General features: G+C 36.6%; 1 protein-coding gene across 1 annotated transcript in view; it reads right to left on the bottom strand.

Moving 5' to 3' along the window:
- Positions 1–5,713: 5,713 nt before the first annotated feature.
- The window catches only part of LOC138703227 (facilitated trehalose transporter Tret1-like), a 40,161-nt gene continuing 19,637 nt past the window's right edge, over positions 5,714–26,237 (bottom strand). Inside the window, exon 3 of the mRNA XM_069830939.1 lies at positions 5,714–7,534. Within this exon, the coding sequence (XP_069687040.1) occupies positions 6,207–7,534 (1,328 nt within the window). The 3' untranslated portion in view covers positions 5,714–6,206. The remainder of the gene's footprint in view (positions 7,535–26,237) is intronic.

The raw sequence follows: 26,237 nt of genomic DNA, 5'->3' as shown, positions 1-26,237 counted from the left end.
AGCAGACTTATGTGAGGGCGGCAATGAACCTGCGGGTTCCTTAAAAGCCATTTGTAAGTATTATTATTATTATTATTATTATTATTATTATTATTATTATTATTATTATTACTGTATTGATACAGGGGTTTGAATACAGGTTTGCCTAGGGCCTTGGAAATCCTAGCGCCGCCACTGTACGTATAACCAACCAATTACAACATTATACTCTTGCATCCCATATCTCCTTGATAGCTGAATGGGTACCGCGTTGACCTGCGAAGAAAATGTTCGTGTTCGAACTCTAATCCCGACTCTTCTTTATTATTACAACTTTGCAATTTGAACTCATGTTACTCAAAATTGCATGTTTTTAAATACATTTTGGGAAAATTAGTCCTGAAAAGGGTTATCTTTGCGTGTCTCACCCCAATGACCTTTGTTTCACCGACTTCTTGTAGTCGAATGGGAAGGAATACATTAATTCTGAATGTTCGCGGAAGCTTATTATAAGTCTGAAACGGTTATATAGACCAGAACAATAATTTATAATATTGTCAACTATAATATAGGCCTATGACTATCGTTATCACTGTATATTCTACTCTATAGCGAATGAAGAACGGGAATACGAGTAAAATATTTAAAACTTTCGAGCTAAATAAAATCTTCATAAATTAAATAACTAAAATTTATTTTCTTTAAATGAAACTGTCTGTTTCGTATTTTTACAACGTTAATATTATAAAAACGTTAACGATGGAATATAAAATAAAATATACCTACATAAAAGTGAAAGGTGTATAAAAAGGTTAGGCTGCGTAAATTTAATGACTGGATTTTAAAAATCATTTTTATGACGAAAGACAAGGCATAACTCATTAAGATTTTTTATTCTCATGGGATTTGAACATGGAAACTGCACGAAGAAGGAATCTCTAAACTCGTATATTAGTCAGTACACCAGGAAGTGCAGATAGAATTATTAAATAAGGAAAGTCCTGCCAAAGCTATTAAGTAAAATTGTCACTACAAAGTAATTTACGCAGCAAAGTATATATATTACACACACACACGCACGCACGCGCACACACAGACACAGACACAGACACAGACACAGACACCTGTACAATAAATTAATAAATGTAGGCATATGTCTTACTTTCCGGCATTATGAAAAAGTGTTTTCGTTACTAACTAAGGAAAAGAAATTTTATAATCTCATATTATTTAAGTGTGAAGTGCTTTGTGTGGAGTGTGGCATTGCATGGGGCAGGACATTAGGACGAAATGAAGAGAAACGAATAGAAGCATTTGAAATGTTGATATGGAGAAGAATGGAGCGTGTGAAATGGACAGACAGAATAAGAAATGAAGTTGTGTTGAAAGGAGTGGGTGAAGAAAGAATGATGCTGTAACTGATCAGGAAGAGAAAAAGGAATTGGTTGAGTCACTGGCTGAGAAGAAATTGCGTACTGAAGGATGCACTGGAAGGAATGGTGAATGGGAGAAGAGTTCGGAGCAGAAGAAGGTATCAGATGATAGGCGACATTATAGGCATTCGACAAGGAAAACTCAGTGCGCAGAAACCAGCGGGCGTGACTGTCCCGCGCAGATGACGTATGCGCCCGTTCCCAGCATGCTCTCACGCCTATTGCAGGGGGATAAGAGGGATATAGCATGCGCGCCGCCAGGAGTCCGAGCTGAGTATTCCTTTTAGGATACCTATAAGATATGTGGATCATATGCGAAGATTAAGAGGAAGGCAGAAAATAGGTAAGATTGGAGAATGCTGGGTTTGCTGTGAAAGACCTGCCAATGGGCAGAATATGTATGTGTATTTTTTATTTGTTTCAGTAGGTTATTGTACGACGCTTTATCAACATATTAGGTTATTTAGCGTCTGAATGAGATGAAGGCGATAATACCGGTGAAATGAGTCCGGGGTCCAGCACCGAAAGTTACCCAGCATTTGCTCATATTGGGTTGAGAGGAAACCCCGGTAAAAACCTCAACCAGGTAACTTGTCCCGATCGGGAATCGAATCCGAGCCACCTGGTTTCGCGGCCAGACGCGCTAACCGATACGCCACAGGTGTGGTATGTATGTATGTATGTGTGTATTAAGTACAGGAAATGATTCCATTTATATGTATGTTTGAGTATATATAAAAGAAATCATTTCCTGTGCTTAAGTAATACATACATACATACATACATACATACATACATACATACATACATACATACATACATACATACACACACACACACACACATACCACACCTGTGGCGTATCGGTTAGCGCGTCTGGCCGCGAAATATAGAAAATAAATTACAAATTATGAAATTAATTTGTACATAACATGATAATGAACTAATACGTTGAGAAACACATAAGACGTCTTTATGACAGTTTTTTATTAATGCAGAGATATATGACTGTTACGCCTACATTAATTGATATACACCCATATTTATGTAGTGCCAGCTATATTCTTAATCGCATAAGAGATTTTATACTTCAGTACATTTGAATTTAACTTATCTGCCATGATGGTTAAATGTGTTTACCTTGCATCATTTAATATCATATAAACTTTTGACATTGAACTACTTCACGATGTTTTCACTTCTTTATCTGATCGTCGTCACCTGCTTTTGGTCTTAGGGATATAATTTCTGTTTTCTTTATTTTTCTATTATCTTCTCCTTTTCCTCCTCTAAGAATCCTTTTTGGTACTGGCCCCTGATAGGCCTAAGCAAGTACAGATGCCTCAAACTAGCAAGATGCCTCGTTCGCGCAGGCGCATAGAGCACTTCTCCCCTACCACTGTCCTCCTACTACTGTGCACTGTGGACTAAAACGGTACAGCTCAGTTCTAATAACAGTTGAGAAGGCTGCATAGGGAGGGTACATCTTGAATACATTGTCAAGAGGTCAACTTTTCAGATAATATGACTATACCTGGGTATCGGAGCCTAGGTGGGCCCCCTCCGTTAGCTCTACTACTTCCCCTCTCCAGGCAGCTTCCTAGTTTGAGGCATCTGTAATTGAAGCGCAGAAATCCCTAACAAAAGGCTCTAGCTTTTCTAGCATTGCACGGATTTTGCTCACCTTGTGAACAATTTCAAGAGTAATTATACTATATTTCCACTTTTAAAGTATGAAATAGTAGCAGTTTTCAGTTACATAATTTGAATTGTGAACAGTATTATGTAAAATATCGAACTAAAGATAGATCATTCAAAACTCTGTAGTTAAAATACATCTTTGCTTCGTGCTTCATATTTCATAAATATATTTCAAAATGATTATCATTTTTAATTTTCTTCCGTATCTCTTGGTTGTTTATGTACAAACCCAGAAAGAAAATTCAGGTTGCCCAAATTTTGTTTGGATCTGTACAATTATCCTTCCATCGTCTTATTGAAGTAGTGTACCGTAACTTTATACAGAGTGTTTCCGGGCTGGTGTTACTAACTTTCAGGGATGATGAGGAAGGGCACATGTATCAATTTGAGATAGGGAACCCTGGTCCGGAAATGACTGAGTCGAAAGTTACAATCAAAAATAGTTGTGTGGAAATGAAATTGGAATTTGGCACCATGTGCCCTCCTTCCCTTAACCTTTGGAACCGTCGTGGAAAGATGGTATTGGCCGGATGTCTCCTACGTTGGTACTTGTCCCGATACAGTCTGTGAGCTTGTCTACTGTTCCCATTGGCTCGTCCGTATTCGAAAATCATGTCTGCATATTCCGCTCTCGTGTACTCCTCCATTTCACTAGGATTGATCGACTGGACACTGCAACTTGTACACATACACTGCTGTTTACAGACGTGCATATCAGGACCGACTATGTCCGTTACACATTACGCCGTCTGCATTGCTTTAGTGTAGTTTCCTGTCCCCACCCCTCAGACAGCGCACTGAACGGAATACTGTAGGTAGAGAACGTAAACAACGTCAGATGAATACAGTATGTGTAAGATGTACACATAAATAAGATGTACAGAGGAATAAAATTATTTCATTTCCACACAACTATTTTTGCTTATAACTTTCGACTCGGTCATTTCCGGACCAGGGTTACTTATTTCAAATTGATACATGTGCCCTTTCCCATCATCCCGGAAGCACTCTGTATATAATTTATTTCCAAGAAATCGTCTGCCCAGGCATCCTGGGTTGCCCAGAACACAGAATAATATTACACATACAAGAATAATAACGGATTACAGTAAATAGTTCAGTCAAATTAAATGTGAACTTAGAGCTTGAATAAAAGTTCGTTGTGCTTCCTATTTTAACTTGAAATATTTAAGTGGAACCCTATACGGATAAGATTCTCATTTTCTTGTAATACGATGAAGGAAAGAAAGAGAAAAAGAAAGAGAGAAAGAAAGAAAAATGAAGTAGGAGGAGAAACGTTTAAAAGTACTAGAACACGAGTTCTTGCAGGGAAAATTTGGACTGAGAAGAAGTGTCTTTGTGAGCTCCAAGTGTGAGAATTTTAAAAGGGGAAATTCGATGATGGACCTAACCTAATACCTACCACTTGAGGGGAGGGGATGTTGAATATCGAAAGCACGACAAAACAGCAGCAGGACAGAATCATTGAGGATGTTAAAAACCTGAGCAGAGCGATTCGAGAGCTGGGGGTGCCGTAGTCCTCAAAAGATAAGAGATCCGAGCCCTAGCGCTGTGCAAGTGACAGTCGAGTATGTTCGCCCTGTAGTACCCAAGTCGACATGCGAAAACAAAGGCGATGACATCACTCGTACCATGGAAACAGAGTTGTGGCGTAAGTAGTTTTCAGTGCGGTCCTTCTTGCTCTATTCTCTATTTAATGTGTCCGCGGCCATCTAAAAGTTATACAGACCTTACACCAGCAGCCAGACCAGACGTCACAACAGATGTGCTCGTGGCTAGACGTGCTGTCTCTCGCATTCGGGCAACTTAAGTCCTATACCAGTACGATTGTTTTTTTTTACATAATATGACAGAAATAAGGTAAAAGTGCCCTACATACCGAAACTTTAAATAAATAAACTAATTTTAACACAACAAAATTTAAATTTCAAATATAATAAAAACGCAAATGAATTGAGGTTATTCATCTGAGTTTTATGGGTGCCGTGAGAGAATTATTTTGCAGTAAATGTAATTATTTTGCGTGTAAGTAAACAGTGTTCTTATTAATTATTATTTTTGTAATAATCATTTTTCAAAATGAGTGTTCCCCAAACTGTTTCCCACAATATGGCTGACCTTTCTAACAACAATCATTAACTCGACACCACTTGTAGCCTCGTACATTTGTCATACAAGTCAGTAACCAATTTTTCGACTTCAGTTTTCTAAAGGTTTATAAAATGGAGACATAAGCATATTTACCTGGTTCTGCGCGGTGTACAACAAGAATCCACTTTTCTCGTCTTTTTTTTTTTTGTCACAAGGAAAAGAAATGTTGGAATGGGTTCTTCCTCACATGAACGGTAATTAGATGTAATTACTGGTAATTATTTTTAGTGGTATTATAGCCTTTAGCCTATGTGATATTATAAAAGTGGTTCTATATTTACCGAAAGCACGCCTTGTATGAAATAGAAGCTGAACGGTCAACGAAATACGGCTGCCGCGATGTGTCTCAGTGTTTTCCGCACAATAGTAATGGAAATGAGGTATAGGTTATGTATATACATGAATATGAAATAAAGTACACTACAGTATAGTGTTAAAGAAAGTACATATTATATTTTATTACTTCAATTCCAGTAGATATTTCACGCAATCATTAGGATTTTCTTAAATGCAGTATCATCGGATTTCATATCTATTTCAGGTACTTCAGTATTACATTTCGTTGTGTATTTGCAAGTCCGTAGAACTCGCACAGTTCTAATGCAACCCCAAACAGGGTCGTACTGGGTGTCTGTTTACAGTTTGAAGCTCCAGGCGGCGTTTGCATTGTCGATAAGCGTTTCATAGCCTATAACATCTCCTGGTTCTCGCGTTATTCAGCGGTATTCAGTGTTGAGCAGCCGTCAGAGTGGCTCGGTTTACGTGCAGTGTTGTTTTTTCATGGTTCCATATTTTGAAGAAGTATATACTTCCTATGTTAGTAGCTCCGTGTGAAGGGAGAGTTTTATACTACAAATTATACATCGTGAGAGAGGTTAGTTCTAAATTGTAAGAAGTTATTTAAGTTCCAAGGCTCTGTCTTCACTTGTTGAGTTCTTGCAATACTTCTTCTAAGCTTTTGTTTTTTGTTTCTGGAATATACACTACGTCGAAAATAGCACCCATAAGACAGATCGAAGCAAAAATCCAAAAGCAAATATGAACCCCTACCATTAGAGAGATTGTGATGAAAAATTTACCAACGAAAAATGCGAGTAGCCACAAAACAGATATGCATAGCCACGAGGCCATACCTCTTATATTGGGTGGAAATATTTCTGATATCATCACAAATGGCACTGGGCCCATTCCCACTGAGAATGAGAGAACAAATAGAGACAAACCAGAAATCGGTATCCATCTGATGTTATTTACATCAAGATCTAAATGTTTCACGTAGAAATATGAACCGATGCTAACCAAGCAGATGACCATCAACACGTTTGATATGATCATCAGAATCTTCCTACCAGCACGATCCATAAGAGGTGGACACACGAAGGAACCAATGAGTTGAAGTAAACCGAACACGATGGTGCACATGTACGGTGAGAGACCACTCTTTGATTCCTCGAACAACATTTGTGCGAAAATTTGAATAGCGAATATTCCACAGAGTTGCTGGTTTACTACCAGGGCTAGCCCTATTACCAGCGCTCTACGGGTTCCCTTCGTTGATACGAGATCTCTGGCAGTCACTCGGCTTTCATTTGTGGCTTTAGTCTTTCTGACCGTCCTAGTCAACATTTCAATTTCTTCTCTCACAACGTCGTCTTCGGCGTGCCGTAACCACCTGAGAGACGCAGCAGCCCCCGTCGGATTCTCTTTGGAGATGTGATAAACTGGGGTTTCTGGAAGCCAGGTAAATGTTGTGAGCAACAAGACAGGAAAAACGAGTGTTGTTAGAGCATATGCATGGTACGAAATAAGTCCACCGATGATGTAAGAGAATAGTAGGCCAGCGTTGATGAACAACACAAGGAATGAGCCCAGCTCTCCTCTGATACTATCTTCGGCAATTTCTGCGACGTACAGAGGACACACAGTCAACATTCCCCCGGAACCAAGGCCGATAATAAAGCGTGCGATGAGGATTGTTGTGACGGACGACCCGAAGTAAGTGAGAATCCAGCCGACGATGAAAGGGATGCACACCAGGTATCCGGCTATCTTCCGACCGAACTGCTGCAATACGTAGCTGTAGACGGGCAGGGCAGACACTGCGCCGAGACAGATGAGAGAGCCGATCCAGGAACCTTCTTCAGGGGTTATGGGTTCGATACCAAGCTGATTCTCCTTGGACTGTAGCTTAGGCACGGCTGATGATGACCAAGCCACACTTACTCCATATGTGAAAGGTGCAATATTCACTGTAACCAGACGTTTATATAACATACAATAAGCATATCAACTTCAAATAATTTAAAATAGATTTTAGGTAACAAAACTGATTACAATGAAGAAATGCTTTAAAATGAAACACAGATGTAACACATTAAATAAAACTTTATGAAAAATAAAGGAAAATGAAACCGACAAGTGCATATAGGGTAGAAGGTGTATCTATTGCATTAATTCACATTAATAATCAAGTCAATGCGAATAAGTTTTGTCAAATAAGTTTTTTGATACGTCCAATAGTTATGAGATGAGAATAGGAAATTCAACGTTTGCAAAGAGTACCAATGCTTCTTGAGGTCATTGCTCCGTAGTGGGTTGAATGTAACTCGGGAGTTCATCAGTTGAGCGCAAGACAAAATGCTACTCTCGTAAAAATGCTCGTAACAATAAATTTGTACTTGTCAGAATTTAAAATGCTCGTACCGATAACTTGGTACCGTACTTGTCAGACTTTAAAATATTTGTTTCAGTGCCAGTAATGGATTGTTTAATATCTAGATCACTTTCTTGGATAATAGTAGCCACTCTCTGTAGGGAACCAATTCTAGTAATATTTCCCGTCTATATCTACAAAGTAATTCGTCTATAATATGGTGTTTCCTTCTTTTATGTGTAGGATTGACTCTAACAGTATTCCCGTTGCCATTCATTTTAATATATCATCGTTGTTCCTGCAGTAAGTCCAATGTGCAAAATATGAAAATTTTCAGTAGGAAGAAAAAACACGTTTATTCTTCAATGGTAGTAGTGCATAGAAGATTGTGAATTCTTACATTTTCGAAAGAAAGAAATAGAATTACATATAGAAGATTTTATTTATTATTTGCTGTATCACTATTTAAGTTTTTTAATAGAGCAAAAATATGAAAATCGATAAATATGTCACATAGCCGTTATTGTCTGAACAACGACGATATGTGCTAGTTTGTGTATCAATAATTACTTGAACAAACTACTATACTGTATACGAGGGTGAGCACTATTAAAATTGAGAGAGAACGCTTTGTGGAACGTCTCACATGCATTATTAGTTCTGTCTGATGTAACAGTATCGGAAGCCCATATTTCAGGAGTAAATAACGAACCCAGTTTTATGAAATTTGATACCAAATAATCAGCAAAGGCTGTGATACTTTCATTAACAGGTTGGTTGCTAACTAAATCTTGAAGAAATGCATCTCCGACTTCATTTGGAGGAAGAAATGAAATACCGAATACCCAGTGCAACCATTTACCGTTGTCAATATTGTTACCTTTATACTCATTAGAAAGCCCCAAGGACTGAATTTTTCTTCACCAAGCGTGACTTACACTACACACGCTATGTGTCACCACTAAACCCAAAGAAAACTGACCACCGTGCTCAACTGATGAATACCCAAAACTGACCACCGCGTTCAACTGATGTATACCCAAAACTGACCACCGTACTCAACTGATGTATACCCAAAACTGACCCTGCGCTCAACTGATGTATACCCAAAACTGATCCTGCGCTCAATTGATGCATTTTTAATCCTTTCGTGTTCAATTGATGTACACCCTGTAACTCCACTTCGCAAGACTTATGAGAGGAAAATGTAAACAAAAAACGTTTCATCAGATATGTAATACTTAATACATTACTTAACATTATTGTAAACTTAGGCCTAATTTATTTTACAAATTAATTTTTAATTTCTTCGAACGTTGTTGTTTAGTCAACTGTCCGAAGACACGTCTGAACCTCTCAAATGATACCAACAAGGCGCCACTTATGAGGCAACTAGGCCAGGAGATAGTGGGATAGGATGGCCAGTTCCTTTTCCCCTCCATTGTACACATCGCCGATTAACTACATATTACACTAATCAGATTTCAGATGCATACAAACAATAATTGTTCCTCTGACACATATCAAGTGAGGTGTACTGCCTGATAATAATAATAATAATAATAATAATAACAATAATAATAATAATAATAATAATAATGATTTATTTAACCCGGCAGAGTTAAGGCCATACGGCCTTCTCTAACACTCAACCAGGAGTATGATAATAGAAGTACATATCAGAATGTGTTCCGTAACAATGCTATTTTGAGTTTACATCAAATGTAAAGGAATCTTTAATGGAAATAGTTTTGTGTTATAAGAATGTACATTCTTTACTATTTTGTAATTACAGTACATAAAAGCAAAGAAATCAACAGATACTGCGAATACTGTAAATAAGTTTCATGGTTATTAAATTTAGAGTTAAAGAGGTTAAGGGTAATAAAGAATATTAAAAATCAAAGAGTTTGCTTAAATAATTAACTGAATACTTTACTTTTTGATATACAGTATTTTGATCGAAACGTATCTGATGAGACATTTTTGTTTACATTCTCTTTTCGCAATCTTGCAAAGTGGATTGAGTTACACTCATCCCCACTGCGGAGTAATGACCTCAAGTACTCTTTGCACTGTTGCAACACGTTACATTTCGCATTCTCAAAACTGTTGAAAGTTTCAAAAAACTTATTTGACAAAACTTGCTCGCATTAACTTGATCTGTTACCTCTGTGAATTTATGTAATATATTCTCTTCCAACCTGTATAAGGATACAAAATGCAATACGAGACACATTACACACAATAAAATTAATGCTGGGTGTACATTTTAACATCGTAGTGTGCGGAACTTTGCTGAGTACCGTAGAGGTCACTTCAAGGTTAGAATCCATCTTAGGGCAAGGATGTTTTTCAATGTCAAGATATGTCCTGTGCCAACTGATATGGAGACCCGGCGTCGACGGGTCTTATTTCACAGGAGTTTCATTATGTATGCATTTTGTGATAGATAGATAAATACATAGTTCACAACTGGGCCAAGAATAAAATCCCCAAATGACTATGAAACACTGTCGGTACTTTATATTATTAGACACTGGATTTTATAAATTAAACTCTCTGTTTTAGCCTTATTACGAAATTGGATATTTTTGATACAGCTGTCGGGTGTGTAGTAAGAAAATACTTGTATCTTTTAAATAAAACATTAATGAATGTCTAATCAAATGAAAGCAGTTAATTAAATGAAACTTCATGGAGTTATAAAATTATAGCATATCTGAAATATTTAACTTTGACCTTGTAAGTATTCATAGGAATGTACAGTGTCTAAAAGTATCAAGTATCAGTCCTCACTGGTGCCGATTTTTTTTCGCGGTCTGAGATTTAAGTACGTTTTTTTTTTAAATATCTTTTAAAGGAAAGGATATTACATTAAGAGATCAGTTATGTTCAGGAAAAAAATTAGAATTGTTTCAAGTTGACCATACAATTTCCTTGTTAACCCTAGGATGCAAAGCGGGGGTCTTTGAGGCCTTTCATCAATTTTATCACTCTCTTAAAAGTGTTAAAGTATTATGAAATTGCACCAAACTTCATGTACTCTTCTGAAATATATCTAAGAACATGTTGTATGTTCATTTAAGGAGATACATCAAGATAAACTGTTCAAAATTAATTTTTGTTAATGCTACACGTATAATGCACAGCGGAGGCTTCTCAGGCCTATCCTGCTTTATTCATTATACAGCTATACAATTTTATGTTTTACTGCTAATATGTGAATATTGACACTTCTACATTTGTATCCTAGTGGCAGTTGTTGCAGCGTTTTAATTTGTATCCATTTTTGGATTTAGCATTGGCAGAGTAAGCTGCTGTTCTTAGAGCTGTGGAATGTAAGTATTTTTAGTACTCTAATTGTGTTTTTGTGTCTTACTAACAGAAAACATGTCCACAGCTGTGGTCTCGTGGTAACCAGTGGCGTATACTGGTTAAAGGGTTTGGGCTACCACTGACCCTATTATTACACAAAATATATCTAACAATTACTTTAATTTTAATTACTATGGTAAAACTAATAATACAAAATTATTACATTATGTTATATTATAACCTTTTTCTTTTGTAATTTCCTTGGGCTACCGCCGGTAGCCCGGGTAGTCCGCAAAATATGCCCCTGGTGGTAACGTGTTCGCTCTCAAATCCAGTGGGTCGGGGTTCGATTTCCCGCTTGGGACGAGTTGTCTTGGTGAGGTTTTTCAGGGTTTTTCCCTCACCCCTATGGATGAATATCAGGTACCTTTATCAGGCTTATGGAACTCCATTCTCGCCACTTCCTTTCCTCCCCCATCATCCTTTCCTTATCATTCCGGTTGTCTTTCTTGGTCTTCAGATCACGCCTGCAGCTCCTAACGGTCTCGACCGGCCTCCATGGATATCTCAAAGCATGGTAGTTGGTGACCCAGCAACGGAACCCACTCCCCTCCCGACGGGAAGGGTGGCCTACACCTCAAACCGTTGGCCAGACGGGACGGGTGACGTACACCTCAGACCGTTTGAGAGGGGAATGTGGTGGGAGCTGTTAGGATGGAATGGTACACGGAATTAGAGAGACGGGACTGGTCGCTAGTGTGTTACACGTTAGGTCGGTTCGGCGTGGGTGCTGTCTTTGGGCTACAACTCATCCCAGAGGCGCACAATAGACCTCAGGTCGTGGTGTATAGGGATGTTCCCCTCCCAGCCTCATAGAGAGAAAAAATTGAAATCATGCAAATGCTTATTCTTACTTCTATTTACATATTTATTTCTAAACTTAGAAAGTTGTATTCTTTTGTATAGAGTATGGCATCAACTAGTGGTTCTCAAGAAAGGCGATGTAGGCCTACTGCAAGTCAATACCGAAAGATGCATGGAGCTACTTCAGCACAACTAATATTGTAGCCTATTGTATACTGTACAAATCTGGAGGGACGACGTTTAACAGCCATAGGAAACAAATATGGCGCGATGTTACAACCTTGAACTTATAAGACCACATATGAAGCACAGAGTCAACAATCCAAACTTGAACATGAATATCCTTCAAGCATTTTCCCGGTGTGGATTCAAACGGCCCCAGCAGGTGGATATGGATTTCATACGCCCAAGGAAAATGCCAAGAAGAAGATGCTTTTGTGCCCACGTGACTTAGAAAGAAAAATTGCGCAGCGTTGTTCAAAATGTTCTAAGAATGTGTGCAATGAGCATAGTGTTCTTGTTTGGGAAGACTGTTTTCAGTAAAAGGGCATTGGACTTCACTTTATATAATAACTAGTGGCTTGTGCAGCAATTGCTGCAAACTAAGTCCATAAAAAGTTCAAATAAAAAGTGTTCAGATTTATTTTCAATGAAGAATATCAGACATTTTGATAGTTATTTGCTTCTATAATAGTGAAACATACTCCCTCTGAATGTTTTTTTTTTTTTGCCAAATACTTTTCCTTGAACTTATCCGTCTTCAGTTCTTGAGTTTCAATGCGAAATCGCTAGTAACAATGTCAGGACGATCAGTGGGTTTTTCATGTGGGAGTAATGCAGTAGCTATTTCGGGTCATTGCGGATTGTATGTGAAAGTTAAGAAAATGTAAGGTTTGTCATGCTTTGAACAAAAGACTTAGCATCTTGGTATAGCTGCTGCATGTTTCGTGAACTACCCTGAAATGTAGAGGGCAGAATCACTTTTTCCCACTAAGAGATCTTGCTGAGGTGATCAAGAGACTACAAAATCTTGTAGGCCTCTTATTTTATCAATAAGTAATACCTTTTGGTCTTTTCTTATGAATTGTAATTTTTTGCGCTTCTTCCAGACAGTACTGATCTATCAAATACTGCTGGATTAATTTGTGTAAGAATGAATGTTATTTCGTACATTTTCTGTAATATAGGCTGTTGTGAGGAATTTATTGCTGAGATATGGAAAATGAGGCGAATGATATGTCAGAGTTGTAGAATCTTATATGCGCCCTAAATAAAATTGTTAATCGTAAATCGTTAGCAGCTTCAGTGTTTCATTTGTTGCTGGTAGCGGGAAATAAACTTACTCATCACGGTAGCAAGAAGTGAAATGGCATGCTATTTTCCCTACAACAAAATATGCTTGGCAGCGATCACAAATCTAATCAATTAAACCAAAGAAATATGAAATTAATTTTGATGTAGTTTAAAGACGCAGCTAAAATAGGAAGCATGACTCAATTACTACCAAGGAAAGTTAGAGAATCAGACATATAAATATCTATATCACACTGCCATTACATATATGAAAAGGACCCACACCACTTGATTAATAATTGTAAAAGTATTTCATTTTTAATAACAATATTGTTACCTTACGTAAGTTTTATAGTTTTCAGTAACATAAGTTTATATAGGCTTATAGCCGTTACTCGGTAAATTATAGAAATGAAGATCTAATATAAAATATTCTTTCTCTGCGTCTACTTACATAAAGTCCCAAAGTTTCACTTTCATATATCAGTATAGCATTATGTGTTGCATTAACTATAATAATATTTCACTTTTAATGGAAATAATGTCATCAAACATTCTTAAGTTTTGTAGTTCTTAATATCCAATACACAGCTGTACTCGGAAAACTACAGAGCAGAGTATCAGACCTGTAAATTATTTTTATACGTTATCAAAAAATTGCACAAATGAAGATCGACATATTGGCATTATGATGGGAAATAATCTGAGCCGTCTGAACTCTGTCAGCAATCCTGTAGGTCATGGCCTTCGTGTAATAGCCTATTGTTTATTGTGTGTGTTTTGTTTTATTCTGAAATGCAACACGGCCGACTTGATGCTCGCTTCGCTTAAGGAAACGAACATCAAGTCGGCCGTGAATTGAATTAATTAGTTCTCAAAACTGACGAAAGATGGATTTTGGAAAAAAGAAAAATGATGTAGGAAAATTGACATTTCACTGAAAACTACTATTTTTCTGAAAAACTTTGGGTTCCAAGCTTCAAAATGAGGGGTCATTTATTAAAATCCGTTCAGCCGTTTTCCCGTAATTTCCATTACCAGTTCAAATTATATAATAATAATAATAATAATAATAATAATAATAATAATAATAATAATAATAATAATAATAATAATAATAATAATAATAATTCGAGGCACGACAGCCCCTAAAGGGACCATGACCGACCAGGAGGCTGCTCGCCTTACGTCCACATACCGAAACAGAGGTGGACGATCATCCAACCAGAATGGAGGTATCGTGTGGTTAGCACGATGAGCCCCCTAACCGTTATAGCTGGTTTGCGTAACCGGATTTCGCTACCTATCGTAGCTCCCCAAATGCATCACAATGCTGGGTGGGCATCGGTCCCATACACTGGCCGAAATTTAATTAGAAAATATCTTCCCTCATGGGGAATCGAACCAGCTCGCATTTCGTAATGCGAGTGTCTAGGCAGGATGCCTTAGACCAGGGCCGGGCATGAGAGCGGCTCAGTCTAGCCGGCCAGAGCTGCTCTCGCTCCGCAAAGCACTTCAATTCCAAGCCAGAGCACAATGCTCACGCAGTGGCGGACTCGCATTACAGCTACCTTCCCTGCATTAATATAACAAGAGCCACGGTTGTTCTAGTCATTCGGTCTGTCAGTACATAATAGTTTATAAGGATATTACATCAATCCATTGTACATTACAGAATTTATAACACTCTTATTAATTTAATGAAATAAACTTCGCTCTATGCACACACACAAATCATAACGCTTATTCACATAACCCATACGCACATACTGCAATCTCCTCAACACGATTCTACGACACAGGCATATGGCTTCCACTTCCCCTAATTGCTGTGGACAGAGTTCATCTGCCAATATAATTAAACATCGCCTGATGAATTCACCTTCGTTGAATGTTTTCAATTCCTTTGCAATTTCGTGGAAAATTTTGTAGCTAATTCTCATAGCCGATTCACTAAGTGTATTATTGTCATCCTGTTAATATATAATATAATATAATATAATATAATATAATATAATATAATATAATATAATATAATATAATATAATATAATATAATATAATATAATATGTGATGCAACGCGATGCGATATATGATATGATAATATGATGTGATATAAGATATGATATGACCATAAATTAATACAACTTAAAGAAAATGTTTCTCAGGTACATTATATTAGAGTACTGTACCTATTCGATATTTATATTGCATTATAAGTTATTATAATACATTTAGTAATATATAATTTTGAATTATACAAATATTATGATATATCATAGTATAGTATATTACAGTTCATGATATATAATATGACATTATATATCATAATAATTGTATAATTTAAAATTATATATTACCAAATGTATAATAACTTATAATGCAATGTAAATACCAAATAGATACTCTAATATAATGTACCTGAGAAACATTTTCTTTAAGTTGTATTAATTTATGGCGTTCATTACCAACATATTTGTCATATTCAGTAGCATGTTGTAAATAATAATGTCGTTGGATATTGAACTTCTTAATCAGTTGGAGTATTTTATGACAAATTAAACACTTTGCTAGTGTATGAGCGGAAGCTCCGTCTTCAAAGTTCGCCATCATACAGCAGCGTCAACACTGCACCGACACTGAATGACATACAGTATGCATACGTCACACCGCTCGCAAGACCCGCTCTTTAAAGCACACAGCGCTCATTTCTCAGAATCACGTAATGTGCCCAGCCCTGCCTTAGACTACGACCACAGTATAAAGAATACTGTGCCACGACGCCAAGGCGCAGGACCACTTTATATATTGGAATTATAATATCAGAATTTGTGCATATAGAGAAATTTTTGTCATACTTAGATACTAAAAACATATACATGGTGTATAATTATTGTTATAGCACTGTATTGATTATGTAACTGAATAAGAATATCGCAACATTAAAATTGAACTTAAAATATAAGAATATCCATTGAATTATTTATAAAGGGGACCTTTGAGGCCCCCATTATGCATTGATGTAAGTTCAACATTTAAATTGAACTTTAAAATATAAGAATATCCATAGAATTTATAAAGAGGACCTTTGAGGCCCCATTATGCATTGATGTAAGTCAATACAAAGCTATAAATCGTACAGTTAATTTCATTGTTTGTAGCAAGTCTGCCACACAATTCTACTTGTACTTTGCATTGCAAGTTTCCGTTAGTGAGTTTTCTGAACTGTATTTACAAATATACTTTCAGTCATAATTTGATACACAGTATAACAAATCATAATCCTCGTTGAAATATTCCTGTATCTACTGAAGTCGCACGAGTTATGTTTTCGAAAGTTTTCGCGGATTTTATTAGAGACCATGGGCCCCAAACACTGATAGAAGAGGAAGAATGGATTCATCTCCTACTCATTGCAAGCGCGCTTTAAGTTTAAAAACGTCACCACTAATTCCGTTCTTTCAGTGGCGGATCTACGGTTTACAATGCCATTCTTGCTTTATAAAAAGATAATAGTTGATTTTCCAAATCACATCCAAATTCTTCGATACGCGAAAGAATCGCAGATTAAAAAACATCTACTAAATTAGAGCACACTTCATCAGCTGCTATTATGAAGCAGTTTTTGATAAATTCCCCTTCACTAAATGGCGTCATATTTTTCCACCGCAAATCTATACGAGAGCTTGACAACATTCTCAATATTAGGAACATAATTTGGTATTCCCAAGAAACTAGTTCGATTAATTAAAATGTGTCTCAGTGAAACGTACATCAGAGTCCGCATAGGTCAGTTTCTGTCAGATGCGTTTCCAATTCACTGCGGGCTAAAGCAAGCAGATGCACTATCACCTTTACTTTTTAACTTTGCTCTAGAGATGCCATTAGGAAAGTCCAGGATAACAGAGAGGGTTTGGAATTGAACGGGTTACATCAGCTGCTTGTCTATGCAGATGACGTGAATATGTTAGGAGAAAATCCACAAACGATTAGGGAAAATACGGGAATTTTACTTGAAGCAAGTAAAGAGATAGATTTGGAAGTAAATCCCGAAAAGACAAAGTATATGATTATGTCTCGTGACGAGAATATTGTACGAAATAGAAATATAAAAATAGGAAATTTATCCTTTGAAGAGGTGGAAAAATTCGAATACTTGGGAGCAACAGTAACAAATATAAATGATACTCGGGAGGAAATTAAACACAGAATGAATGTGGGAAATGCCTGTTATTATTCGGTTGAGAAGCTTTTATCATCCAGTCTGTTGTCAAAAAATCTGAAAGGTAGAATTTATAAAACAGTTATATTACCGGTTTATGGTTGTGAGACTTGGACTCTCACTTTGAGAGAGGAATATAGGTTAAGGGTGTTCGAGAATAAGGTGTTTAGGAAAATATTTGGAGCCAAGAGGGATGAAGTTACAGGAGAATGGAGAAAGTTACAAAACACAGAACTGTACGCATTGTATTCTTCACCTGAAATTATTAGGAACATTAAATCCAGATGTTTGAGATGGACAGGGCATGTAGCACATATATGGGCGAATCCAGAAATGCATATAGAGTGTTAATTGGGCGGCCGGAGGGAAAAAGACCTTTGGGCAGGCCGAGACGTAGATGGGAAAATAATATTAAAATGGATTTGAGGGAGGTGGGATGTGATGGTAGAGACTGGATTAATCTTGCTCAGGATAGGGACCAATGGCGGGCTTATGTGAGGGCGGCAATGACCCTCCTGGTTCCTTAAAAGCCAGTAAGTAAGTAAGTAAGTAAGTAAGTAAGTAAGTAAGTAAGTAAGTAAGTAAGTAAGTAAGTAAGTAATAAGCTTGTGGTTTGAGATCCGGTTTCTCCTGGAAATAAGCAATCCTGAATAGTGATACAACTACTATAAATTAATTAGATGGAAATGTGATTAACTCATAACGCACACACTAACAATTTACAGTTTAACGTTGCGTTTACATGCCTGAGAGATGTTTACCATAGTCATTATGATGGTATTTATTGAAATGTTTATTGCAAAAAAAGAAAAACAATAGCTACTATCGCAATCTAGAATTCAGAGATATTCTTCCCATTCTACATGAAAGTTGTGTCTTGATGCTAGGACGACATCCTCACTGATTTACGTCACTACGGTTTAAAAGGAAAATTCACTAACGGATCACACCGCTGTTAAGAGACTTACACACTATTTCAGTTATGTAATAGGTTACGAAAAATATATTCCGTTTTCGATAAGAAGAAACGTTATCCGGAGCGTAAACACAACTCGTATGGCTTCTTCTTGGTTAGTATAGGTCTCGCAAGCAGGGAATACCGACGGAAGGAAAGCGAATGAAACAATGCGTAAGGAAGAGCGGGCGACAGGAAAGGTCACGAGATTGCTTATATGATATTCAAGAGTGCAGTCGGAAGAGAAATGACATCGACAGAATCAGTATTGCGTTGTGATAGTTACATCACGATTTTACTTTGTTCCATTGCATGTGAATACGTGTCTTGTATTGCACAGTATTATTATTTCATTCGTATACATATGTTGTGCGTTTAATTAGCTTCGAATTTCTCTCTTGCTACGTTCTTTATTTCTACAGCGATGTCCTCATTTGTTCATCTTCTTGGAAGAGACAGTACTTGCATCGGCCCGCACCTCTCGCCCCCTCGGCGTGCTTACATACACACGTCAAAACAGACAGTAACGCCACCATTGCTTTTCGTAATCGTTCCTTGCGCGAGCTATACGTTTCAACTAGAGACCGCCAAATGAGACTAGACTCACGCCCGTAACTGCCTGCCGGCAGGCTTGGGTCCCGGCGCAGCTGCACAGCAGGTTAAAAGTTGAGACTGGCCCATTCTGCCCGGGTTTTTTAATTCCAGTCCAGGTGGGACTCGAGAAAGCCTGCCTGTATGCTCGTATTGTATAGTGACTTGCATTCACGAAAGCCAGCCTACGCTGGTTAAGATGAAACAGTACTAGTTTGAAATCTGAGTTCGTTCGCTATTTAGTCACTTCAAAAAATATTTATTTTCTGGTCCAACACGGCAGAAAATTCTTGATTAAAGTAACATAGTTTTACAATTTATTGCTCTACAGAATTTCATACAATAAGATAAATATTTTACATTTCATATTTCTGCAAAGTGTATCTGACTCAAGAAATAAGGGCAGATAATTCTTGATTAAAGAAAACGGTATTACAATTTATTTCATAAAATAATAAGATAAATATTATACATTTCATTTTTCTACAAAGTGTATCTAACTTAAGAAATGATTCTTGATTAAAGAAACACAGTTTACGTTTATTGCGCCACAGAATTTCATAAAATAACAAGACAATATTATACATTTTGTATTCCTGCAGAGTGTATCTGACTCAACAAAATAGTAACATTTCGTAATTTGTGACTAGTCGAAGGGAAGGGAAGGGAAGGGAAGGGAAGGGAAGGGAATGGAAGAGGGGTGGGATGGTGAGAGGAAAGGCGAGGAGAGATTATAACAATTATTATGAATATCAACAACTATTATAGGAAAATATTCCATTTTAACTTTTTCCTTATCAACAATTAAAACCTTTTGAAGATCTTTAAGTTTAAAATAGTTTTTCGTTCTTCAGAATATTGATTTGCTATTTAACTTCTGAGGGAAAGATTTCTTTTTATTTATGAAGCTGAACGTTTGAAGGGTTTGCATTAAATTTATATTACTATGATGAAAAGAAAAGTGTAAGTAATTTATAATAACTGGTCGGCATTTAATGGATATTATGTTGACGAGACATAGTTTTCTTTGTATTTATTAATGGTACATTTCAGAAGACGACAAATTAAGTTTTCAGTAGTTTGTCTATATCCGTATACTTTCTGTCAGGTTTGAATGACTTGGTTGATATTTATCGTTCATCTGAAAGCAGCACAATCTGGCGCAGGTCGGCGAAACACAACAGTCCTTTCGGGTCACTATTAGGACTGTTTGATGTCATATGCAACCACACTGCCTGTCTGCTTGTGTGGGAAGGTTGGAGCAGGTGCGCGTAGTCCACTCACGAAGCAAAACAGTCATGGACAGGTTTGAATGAGGATTCGCCGGTCTCTAGTTTTAACAGGAAAATGCTTTGTTGTACTGTGTATGTAACTATGATTGGAATTACACCATTTCCAATCAAATTCAGGGAACTCACTAACGTAGAGTAACAATGTAAATTGTCAACATAATTGTCAAAAATGAACTTCCTGGCTCTGTAAGAATACCAGTAAGGTGGGTTTGGCTCGCTATGCATATACAGAGTGGCCAACTTCACTCTTCCACCTCCAATAGCGCGTGAAATATTTCAAATATGCACAACCCGACATTTACAAGTTAAATTATATCGAAAGGGACATCTAATACACGTAATGTGTTTTGTACACGAAGTAATTTCCAAGATATTAGTCAACTTTCTGTTTTTAAATAAAAACCTACTATATTTTGTATTGCGAATGTTGCTTTAGCTCTGTCTAAAAACAACTGACTACTTTACTGTTTGAATGTCACCGGTAAGAGTGAACATAAGCAATGTCTGACCAAGGATCGAACAGAGGGAGGACAATTGAAGGGTTCAGAGCCGTAGTAGGCCAAGCGCCATTTATTAAAAACGGAGACAGCAAGGGTTAAAGTTAAGTGAATACCATAGTTTAATGAAGATTGACATATCATTTAGCTTGAATGTGTATACTTTATATTACTTGCTATATGTTTCCATTGAATTATGGTAATAACTTCATTTTAACCCTTGTTTTCTACGATTTTAGTAAATGGCGCTTGGCCCACTATGGTTCTGAACCCTTTAATTCTGGTTAGAGTTGTGTGTCAATACTATGGAAATGTTGCACATGGTGAAGTGAGACATAAAGTAGCGTACAATAAAAAAATATTCAAAAAACAAAACACAAAATCTCCGGTTTGCAATCATATGCCTAGAAATGACTGATATATTAAATTCATTTCACGTTTAAAACATTCATACCAATCAGGTGTCCACATCTGTGGAGTAACGGTTAGCGCGTCTGGCCGCAAAACCAGGTGGCCCGGGTTCGATTCCCGGTCGGGGCAAGTTACTGGTTGAGGTTTTTCCGGGGTTTTCCCTCAACGCAATATGAGCAAATGCTGGGTAACTTTCGGTGCTGGACCCCGGACTCATTTCACCGGCATTATCACCTTCATCTCATTCAGACGCTAAATAACCTAAGATGTTGATAAAGCGTCGTAAAATAACCTACTAAAAACAATTAGGTAATTGTACAATACACTAGTGGAATGTAGCTTAACGTACTTCACTTCCACGCGCGTAAACCTTCTAGAGAGCCGTTCCGAAACACTTCGCTGATGTCTTATCGTTCAATTGTGCAGTAAAGAACTGAAGAAATAAGAGTTGTATTGGCTAGTGTACAGTACTATGGGTGTGTTCGATCTTCAGTTACGTCAACATTATGAACTAGACATAAAGAAGGGTGCGTCAGACATTATTTATATTTACTCCTACCGGTAACATTCAAACAGTCGGTAAAGTAGTCAGTTGTTATTAGGAAGAGCTAACGCAACATTTGCAATACAAAACATAGTTGGTTCCTACTTAAAAGAAATAAAGTCGACTCTAATATCCACAAAATTATTTAATGTACAACAACTACATTACGTGTATCAGATATCTCCTTCGATGTAATTTAACTTGTACAGTAATTCTCTGTTTATGTATATCTGAAATAGGCTATTTCACACGCTATCAGAGGTGAAAGAGTAAAGTGGGCCACCCTGTATAGTATTAGTATAAATTATATATTATCCTAAATGTTCGATGACTAGTAATTAGCATGCAATTTTATATTTTAGATTATTTATTTGATCATTTGGCCGGGATACAAGGTCAACCTAGGCAAGGTACACATCAATTTCAGTTGAAAAAAAATAGGTATCGATTTCTTTACGTGAAGATTAATTTTTTGGTCCTAGAGAATACATCTGTTACGGCAATTAATATTAGAGGAGAAAAAATCGCTCCGACGCCGGGGATCGAACCGGGTACCTTGGTGCTACGTACCGAGCGCTCTAACCATTGAGCTACGCCGAAGTTCAATCCACAGCACCGGATCGAATTCCACTCCTCCAGTGTTTTTCTCCTCTAATATTAATAATTGTTACCGTAACAGACGTATTCTGTAGGACGAAAAAAATTAATCTTCACGTAGATTCTTCGAGCAACAGTGTATATTACTGTGGAATCCCGGCCACCAAGTCACTCAACTGAGTGCGCTCCTTGTATAATGGCAGATGACGTAATATGAAAATGTTAACATATACTGTATGTCGAACTTGGAGTCCGGCCACAAAGGGAAATAAAAACACTGGAGGAGTTGGATTCGATCCGGTGCAACTTCGGCGTAGCTCAATGGTCAGAGCGCTTGGTACGTAGACCCAAGGACCTGGATTCGATCCCCGGCGCCGGAGCGAATTTTTCTCCTCTAATATTAATCTATTTTTTTGCCAAGTCTTGAAACTGGATGTATTAGATTTGTAGTAAACTAGTGTTGTGGAATTTAATCGATTAATTGATTAATTTCTTTTGTAAAATTAATCTATCAAAATATTTAATCGAATAATCGAGTGGATTAAAATTAATCGGTTGTAGCTGATATTAATTATTATTTTGTTAATACAAACTCATACTAAAAATTCCGACAATATTCCTCTCTGGGAAATTGCTTACTTAAAAGCACAATAGTACTGTTATTTTGTAACTGTAAACAGGTAGCGTAGGGAAAACCTTTGCACAAACGCTTCAGAAAGAGATGGAGATATGAGGACAGTGACCTAGTCTACCTCTATTGAAAGTTGAAACACAATGCGAAATCCTTATTAAGTTTTATGGTTTTCCAAGAAAAATTCCATCTTGTTGTCAGCTCATCTTCTTAGCATATGAAGTACATACTTTTCTAGGATTCGTCCCCCTCATTCTTTGTAAAATAGCCATGTCTACACTGAGTGCAAGTGAGAGCGTAACTATCTTCTTCTCTTTCTAAAATCTGGTAATTCGATTACAATAGGGGCCAGTCTTCTGTATCGACCACTGTACTTTTGCAGTTGCAGTTTCTATACTGAGTTTATATATGAAAGTTGTGTTTAGTTTGATTTAAAGAAAAAAAAATTAGTTTTATTTGGTCTATGAAAAGTGTAAACTCAGTTATGTCATATGAGAATTTGAGAGGTAAACCCGGCGAAACGTTTGGATTTAAATTGGAGAAGTGCTTGACAGAAAAAAAGTTTTCTCCTGTTTAGTGATGCAGGAAACATTGTTACTAAACTTAGAGCGACATTTAATTCGGAGCATGTGAATGCACTCACATGTTTAAAATCATGGATGAAGCAGTATTAACTAGATGAGTTTTCATACTTTTTGTTATTTATGTTTGTCTAAAACATTCCTGGAGAAATTGACACTATAAATTATAAGACTCATAATAAATGTTACCGGTATTAAATAATTAAAATAATTGTTTTGTAATATAACGATGCAATACATACAGATATACTACATTTAATAATTATGTTTATCACAGAACAAAAGTTAAATTTAACAATAATTGTGTATTACAGTATATTAAACCTTTTTTAATCTATCGATTAATCGATTAAATTCAAATAGTTAATCGATTATATATATTTTGATCGATCAACAGCACTATAGTAAACACTTTACCGTGTTTAATGGGAAAATGCTACCGTTAGTTGTAATGATAATGTACACATCTGAAAAATAATTTAATTATTGTTCAATTAAGGTAAACAGTACAATTTGTCCAAGTTACATTTCCTTGCCTATTTAAATTACGAGTAGCCTATATTAATCACAAATTGATTATGTATACAAAAAGGAATTCTATTAACACTGAATACGCCTATGTAAACGTTCTGTATATATTTAAATACCAAGTCAACGTAGAAAATATATATGAATTAACTTAGTTCAGTACCATAATTGCAGTAATTCTAATACAGAACGAAAAGAAAACTATAATCTGATGAAAACATTTGCTTAGTATGAGTTCTTTAATGTTGTGGTATCCATTATAATATAAAAACAGCGCAGCAGTTTGAGATGCGATTCTTGTTTTTATTAGATCCTGAATGATTAAAGTCTGAGATAAAGTTGTTAGTAGTCTATGATAAAGATTGCCAAGTATATATATAAAACGAGGAAAATGAGATGACGTTGGGTTTCGAATTAAAATGAACCACACAGTTTCATCAAACCTAACGAAGTTTGTTATTACTACAACCCTTTTAATAAAACTTTTGATAACTTTCTTGATTACTGAGAAACCCAAGGATTCCATCCATGTAACTGCTTTACTTAGAGACTGTCAGATTTGGAAAATTAACTTACGTCAGCTCGTTCGCCTTGCACAATATATTTTCTTTATTAAAATATTAAAATGTAAGTTAAGCGATTCCACTACACTTCCATATGAATTAGTATCATAAAATTCTATAAGCAGTTCATAACTAGTCGCCATATAATATTTCAATCCAATTTTCACGTTCATGGACAATTTGGCATTAGGATATTATTTTCTAATATGAGTATTTTACTGTAGGAATCACAAACTGTAAGTACTATTTTGAATGCTAATTAAACCTTTAAAGTAGAGTTATTTCAGCAGAAACGTTAATATTGTTGTTTGGTTGAGTAATTGTATGAAAATAACAGGTATATTTTTATCATTCTTCGTTTTCTTTTGGCAAACACATAATCTAAAAATTCATACAATGAAATTTATTGTGTTGTTAGCTCTTAAAGAAGTCATGTCAATTTGATGCCACTAGGCGCAAGCGCGCGCTTTAGAGCTCAGGAGATCCTGAGCGCTTTACAGCAGAAAGGAAAGAGACATATGAAAGAGGTACTCGTACTATATGCCGCTTGGTCGAGCTATATACAGGGACGGCTAGCAATGATTCAATAGATAAAGGGAAGAGAACTTATTAAAACTGTATCCATGTTAATTTTTAGATTCGTCTGAGCAGTATAAGTGCATTATAAGAATGTAACTTTTCATAATTAAATAATTAATAATAATAATAATAATAATAATTACTAATTAGATAATTAAAAAAATCTTTAATATTCTCATAGCTAGCAGTGCATATTTCTGTACAGATTACTGTGCACTTAACTGCGGAATCTCGGCCAAACAATCATTCAGTTGAGTGCGCCCCTTGTATAATGGCAGCTGACTTGGACATAAAACGTCAACGTATATGCCTAACTTGGAGTCAGGCCATAAAGGGAAACATCGAAGGAGGAGAGTTCGATCCGGTGCTGTGGATTGAATTCGGCGTAGCTCAGTGGTCAGAGCGCTTGGTACGTAGAATCAAGGACCCGGGTTCCATCCTCGGCGCCGGAGCGAATTTTTCTCCTCAAATATTAATTAATCCAACAGGATGGTTATTCCTCCTTCCATAGCTAGCACTTGATATCCGCGCACGACGTCAAGGTCAGAAAAATGCGCATGCTTTGACATCACTGTCTTAAAGGACCCATAGTTCCTCTAAGAAACCATTGTTCTAACTTACAAGTGTAAATGTCTATATTTCTTTATTTGTATACAACGTGAGTCATAAGTGTGATTGGAAAACGCGTGAGTATGCTCCCTAATCAAAAATAAGAACAATTCCTTGAATAAAAATTTGACGGAATATGCTTATATACGGAAAAAAATAATGACTATTGTTTTTATAAGTATCTGATCATATTAATGGGTTTGGTTTTGTTTTGATTTTATACC

Source organism: Periplaneta americana, chromosome 7 (genome assembly GCF_040183065.1).
Source record: "Periplaneta americana isolate PAMFEO1 chromosome 7, P.americana_PAMFEO1_priV1, whole genome shotgun sequence".
In the NCBI taxonomy this organism is placed as follows: Eukaryota; Metazoa; Arthropoda; class Insecta; order Blattodea; family Blattidae; genus Periplaneta; species Periplaneta americana.
This window is presented reverse-complemented; position numbering and strand designations above follow the sequence as displayed.